This window comes from Mesitornis unicolor, unplaced genomic scaffold, assembly GCF_000695765.1.
Source record: "Mesitornis unicolor isolate BGI_N332 unplaced genomic scaffold, ASM69576v1 scaffold41286, whole genome shotgun sequence".
NCBI lineage: Eukaryota > Metazoa > Chordata > Aves > Mesitornithiformes > Mesitornithidae > Mesitornis > Mesitornis unicolor.
Window position 1 is genome coordinate 8,069 of NW_010192425.1, and position 5,844 is coordinate 13,912.

At 58.0% G+C, this 5,844-nt stretch overlaps 1 protein-coding gene across 1 annotated transcript in view; it reads right to left on the minus strand.

Annotated features, from left to right (window-relative positions):
* Positions 1–5,808, minus strand: part of SYTL4 (synaptotagmin-like 4) — a 7,110-nt gene extending 1,302 nt beyond the window's left edge. The window contains exons 1-13 of the mRNA XM_010187090.1: positions 5,699–5,808; positions 5,352–5,567; positions 4,730–4,839; positions 4,453–4,567; positions 4,183–4,290; positions 3,756–3,879; positions 3,558–3,648; positions 3,279–3,382; positions 3,103–3,189; positions 2,551–2,729; positions 2,245–2,347; positions 1,180–1,341; positions 291–396 (exon numbers count right to left, since the gene is read on the minus strand). Of these exons, the coding sequence (XP_010185392.1) occupies positions 291–396; positions 1,180–1,341; positions 2,245–2,347; positions 2,551–2,729; positions 3,103–3,189; positions 3,279–3,382; positions 3,558–3,648; positions 3,756–3,879; positions 4,183–4,290; positions 4,453–4,567; positions 4,730–4,839; positions 5,352–5,567; positions 5,699–5,808 (1,615 nt within the window). The remainder of the gene's footprint in view (positions 1–290; positions 397–1,179; positions 1,342–2,244; positions 2,348–2,550; positions 2,730–3,102; positions 3,190–3,278; positions 3,383–3,557; positions 3,649–3,755; positions 3,880–4,182; positions 4,291–4,452; positions 4,568–4,729; positions 4,840–5,351; positions 5,568–5,698) is intronic.
* Positions 5,809–5,844: the final 36 nt, after the last annotated feature.

Sequence of the window (5,844 nt, forward strand, 5' to 3'; positions counted from 1 at the left end):
GCACAGGCAGGTGCAGATCCCCAGTTGGTATCTCCTGCCTCATCCCTTACTGGCCCTGTCTGCTGAGGTTATGGTAAACAATTGCTCCTGATGGTCCAGCCCCAGTAGAGCACTGGGACCACTCTGCCAGCCTGAGGACAGTCAGGTCTGCCCTGACGCAGAGCAGCCTTGCAAGCGTTGCAGAGGAGAAGGCTGCAGTGGCACCTCCCAAGAAACCCATACAGACCCAGCTCACATGGCCACAAGCAGGTCCACAGGCTACACAGAGATCCTGGAAATCGAGCACTCACCCTTCCTGCCATTCCCAGCCCCAGGGTGCTTGGAAGATGGGATGTACTTCATGGAGACGACCAGCTCCCCCTTGTACTGGTGGAGATTAGCAGCATCCGCTCCAATCTGTGGAGAGGCAAGACTTACCAAACACTACTAGAGTGGCCAAAGCAGACACAGTGGGTGGCCTGGTTTGCATGCAGTACCTCCTCATGCTGTGCCAAAGAGCTTGGCTTCTCCTAGACATGGTTTAGCTGACACAAATGCCTGCGGATACTCCCCAGCATCACCAGGTCAGACTCAGACCCTTTGAGATCCTACTCTGGCTCAACCAGCTCCCTTAGGAAGGAAACCCCTCTACCTATTCAGGACTTTCCACAAGCTGCTCTAGCCCCAGCAATGCCAAGGGCTGAGCCCACAGTACAAGCCAGTCATGAGAACCACACTTTTTAAGTTCAGCAGCAGCATCTGCTGTTGCCGTCAAGCTGCATGAAGGCCCTCACTGCACAGCTCTGCAGTTCACAGCAGGGTGACCCAGCCAACTTCCCCCATTTGTTTCCCTGAAGTTGGTTCCAATAACTCCTAGCGAGGTGCTGGGAAGAGCTGTGCTCTTGGAGCAATCAAGCAAGCAGCATGAAAATATGTGACAGGGGAGAGACACACTGCATCCCATAGAGCATTTACTGCGGAAGATGAGGGAAGCTAGGCTCAAGGCAGAACATCTGCCCTTTTTTACTAACACAGTACTGCTATCTGCTTCTGGGGTCTTCATTTCTCCAAAGACTTGATTCAGCTCAAGCCTTTCGAGCAGCTCTTAGCCAAGGTCTCTGCACCCCTCTGCCCACTGAGGGTCACCCCCCTGGACAGGGCGAGGCAAGGGTGGCAAGGCTGGGGTGGCAGGGCCAGCACCTTGCCATGCAGGGGCAGAAACTCCTCCAGCTGGCTCTCGAAGTTCCACGCGTCCAGTGGGACCTCCACCTCCCCCAGGAACGTGTTTCGGCCAAAGCGATCGTGGTGCCAGACTGAGAACTGCAGCATCCTTGCAAGCAGGAGGGACTTGCTAATCTCGTACTAGGAAGAGAGACAGGAAAACCACCAGTGAGTAGGCAGCGCCAGGCAGGGGACAGGCCTGGTATACACTGTCAGCTACAGCTCTCAAGCAGGTGAGGAGACAGGTTTGAGGAGCAACAGATGCATGCAGGAGCCTGCTGAAACCTCAAAGTGTTGGAGTAGTGGTGCAGGAGCCCATGCCCTCCAGGCAAGTGGTCCTCAGAGCCTGTGCAGAGCCAGGACCAGGACTCATGGCATCCAGCCACCCCATCCCACCACAAGCAAAGCTCTGCTAGCCCACTGAGCCTCAGGTGGCCAGGGCACGAGACCTCAGCAAACCCAGGGCTGCAGGAGCCTGGAAACCCAACCACAGTTCATACTTCCCTCCTGTCCAGAAAGTGCCTGGCCTCAGCAATGCCCTGCCAGGCTCAGGGACTGAGCCAGGCATTCCCACCACCCCGTGGTGGCTGCAGGGACCGTGAAGGGAAGTACCAAGTGTTTCTGCCCTGGGGCTCAGAACTACCTTATCTCTGCCTCTGCAACCATGCTGCCCACCCTCCCACCGTAACCTGCCTGCAGTGGCCCAGTCAGGAGCTTTTTTCTCCAGAAAGCAATGTCTGGAGCTAAGCAGAACACACCTGGCTCTGACAAATGCCACCAGAGTCAGGACATGCGTTCATATCTGCAGCTGTGCCTCTATCCCACCTCAGCACCCAGTGCTTGACACCACAGCCACATTAGAGCAGTGACCCAGCTGGGGGTGGGCCTTTCCAGCTTTCAGGGTGCAGTTTCTGGACATGGGTCCTCAGCAGAGCCCCCACCTCAGGGTTTGGAGCCCATCCATCTCCTGGTTCGTCCCAGCATCATCCCCAGGCCTGGCCTTGCAGCAGAGAGTGGGCTGCGCCCCAGCCCATCTCTGCTTACCTTCAGCAGCTCATTGTACAGGGGGTTGATGGTGTTGCGTTTGATAGTTGTCTTGCGTTTCCCTTGCCGGGATTTGTCAGGCAGGAGGTAGGTCTTCACGTACCTGAAGGCGGGAGCAGGCAGCATTTCACCTGGGTCTCCCCACAACTAACCCCCATCACCTCTCTAAATCTCCAGCACAACCCCATACCCCTACCACACCAAGACTCCTCCCCACTTACAACTCCCATCTCTGCTGGGCACCCCACAACCCAGCCAAGCACCACCAGCGGCACCACCAGCAGCCATTGCCCCCCCAGCTCTCACGGGTTGGAGCGCTTCTTGCCCTCGTCCCCATAGGCCAGCTGGCGACACTCCTTCACGTGAATGAACAAGGTCTGTGTCTTCTGTTCGTAGCTCAGGGAAAAGGAGATTCCCCCGGTGATGGCAACATTGCCGAAGTCACCGGCCTCACTGTAAATGCTGACCATGCTCCCCAGCGTGCTCTGGAAGACATGGCAGGGCTGAGCATCACTTGGTGGGTCCCTCTTCATCCTCAGCAAAGTTTGCTCCTCACAGTCCCTCTCCCACCCCTCTGTGGCTGGAGATGGCCACCAGTGCCTCCCACCTACACACAGGCTCCCTGGAACAGAGGAGCCTAAAATGGGTCTCCACATTTAGAGCCTAATCGGGAGCCTAATCTAAATGGGTCTCCACACTGAGATTCAATTCAAAAGGAGGAAACTCCTGTGCCTCAAAATCTACCCCCATGCCCCAGGAGCTGCCCACCCTGCCTCCCTCCCACCCAACCTGTCAGGACTGTCCACCTCCATAGTTTCTTCCTGCGGAGCAGAGCATGGCTGTGCCACAGGGACTCACCGAGGAGGTGCCGCTGCGCATGCTGCCCCGGGCCACCCTCTGACGATGGATCTTCACCAGGTTATCAATGTCCTCCTCCTCCTCCTCCTGCAAGGAGAAAGACAAGCCTCCTGCATGGGAAGCAGCAGGGCACAGCTAGCCAGGCAGCTGGCTTCACAGTACCCCAAGGGTCTCACCAGCTCTGTGTTGAGGCCAGGGACCGACTTGCTTCTGTCCCCCAGAGAGCCACCTTCCCCCTTGAGGTCTTCTGGGCGCAGGTCAATCACCGACTTGGTGCAGTCTGCATGACAGGTGGTGAGGCAGGAGGCAGTGGCACGGTGCAGGACTGGCAGAGCCCTGCTTGCTCCCTTGCTGCCCCAGCCTCTTCCACCTACACTTAAAACCCAAGGAGAAGTGGCCGCCCACACCCCGGCAGGCTAGCACCCAAGCCCCTCTTGCACCCATACAGCTCTCACCTGCAGGCCTCACCACCCGCCGGGGATTCTTCTTGAATATTGTTTCATGCTCATCCACCAAGGCGCTGCTGCGGCTCCCCACGGCAGCATCCTGGGGAGGAAGGATCCCTTCAGAGCAAGGCAGGGCTGGGCACCCCACAGGGCTCCTCACTCCATGCCCCAGGACAGGGCTGAGTCTCTCAGAGCAGTGGCACGCACCCATCCATCAGAGATGGCCTTTTTCGAGCGGAGAGGGAGGGTCAGGCTGGAAGCAGCAGGTCCGGCCGGCGCAGCAACCTGTTTTCCATCTCTGAGAGGGGTGGCTCTTTCTGGGGAGTTCCTCCTGCAGACAGAAAGGTCTGTCCTAGGCCAAGAGCATGGCTAAGAGAGCAAGTGCTGGCCGGGAAGCACCATCTCCCCACAAGCTCTCCAGAGGCACGTGAGCCCCCTGGAGTACCTCAGCCTGGGAAACAGAGGGCCTGCCCACCCAAGGCCAGGTTTCAGCCCAGCCAGAGGTGCCAGCTCCCCCTCATGAGACCAAGAAGATGAACAGAAAAAAAATGCTTCAGACAAAGGTCCTCATCCTCTGCCAGGCCAGTCTTGCCACACACATCCTGCCCAAGCCCCTCGCAAGGTGCTCCCTCACCTGTCCCGAACGCCACCAGGACTGGGTCTATAGCCATCCAGGCTCATGTTTTCCATGGACTCTGTGTCACTTTTGCCATCCCAAGGGTCTAAGGCATCTCGAAACAAACTGCAGACAAACAAAACCACATGTATGTCCTGTTTGGCGAGGAGGCTAGTCTGAGAGAGCTTCTGTGCCACCAATGATCCAAGCAGTGCAGCAGCGTCCCTCCTGTCCCCGCAGCAGACGGAGGCTGGTGCCTGGAGCAGGGGAAATGGCAGAGATCCTCACCTTGGCCCGCCCTGGGGTGCCAGGGGGCTCTGCCGCTGGGCTGCAGAGGAGCTTTTGGGCTCACTGAGCTGGGCTTTCTGGAGAAGGGTTTGTCCCACAGTCTCTCGTTTGCTGGCTAGAAAGGAGAGAGGCATCAGAAGGAGAACAATTTCTCCAAGCCCACTGCCTGGAGCAGGAGCTCCTAGTCAACTCCATACGGAGCAGAGGAGTGCCAGGGAAAGCTAGAAAATCCTGAAGGGCTGGGCTGTCGGAGAAGGCATCACTGCAGCACCCCTACCTGCCGACCTGTGCCGCAGGGACAGCCGCACCATGTCACTGCCCAGCCGGTTGGCGAAGCGGTTGACCCTCTGGTCATAAAACCAGTCGCCTGTCGTCTTCTTCAGCTCACTGCAGAGCAGGGGAGGAAGTAAGGGACTGCTCTCTGGGCCCCACCGCCACTCGTGGTGGTGCCATGGCCAAGGAGAGCAGGAACACCATGGGCACGTTCAACAGGTGGCTGGGCAGAGATGATGCACTGGGGCCCACCTACATCCCCAGCAAACATGGGAACAACACGGGGTTTGTAGGGCAGGGGAGGCCAAGAGAGAAGAAACCTGGGGTGCTTGAAATACAGGGCGCACGGTGGGCACTGGGGTATACCAGAGTCAAGTAAAGGGGGAAAAGGAGTGAGGGGAGGTGGCAGAAAGGAGAACCAAGAGTGGGACACCACCCAGTTCTCCATCACCCAACTATGGGTACCTGCCCAGGGAAGCAACAGCAAAGACAGCTGCCCTGTATTAGAGATGACCAGCTAACCTAGGAAAGTTTGGCCATAACGCATCAAGCTGGGGTGACCAGGAGGAGTAAGGGGACAGCAGGAGCATGCAAAAAGTCCTTGCCACTTGTCTCCAGGTACTCACGCCTCCTTGGTGCAGACTTTGCAGCGCCAGGAGCTGTTTGGGCTGTAGGAGCGGCAGTCCCGACACACCAAGTGGTTGCAGCCCCGACAGGTGTTGGCCTTGGGGCTGACACGGCCCAGGCTTTGCTGGCAGCGGGCACAGGTCCACTCACTATAGCGCTGGCTGCCCCGCTTGGCGCCCTTGCGCCTTATCTCCAGCAACTCGTTCTTCATGCGTCTGCTTGGACCCCAACACCAGGAGCAGTCAGAGCCGTGCTGGGACCCCACCACCCACACCCTCACCCCTGCAGCCACTTCCAGAGCAAAGCAGAGAAACCAACCCCCTGCTCAGTCCGGCCACATCCTCACCTAATTCTTCTCTCCTCTGCTTTGCGGAGCTCCTCATCACGCTGCAGGACCTGCAGGATCAACTCTCTCTCCGCGTCCGACAAGAAGGACAGATCCACAGCCTCCGACATCACTTCTCCCAGTATCGCTCACCTTTGTCAGGAAAT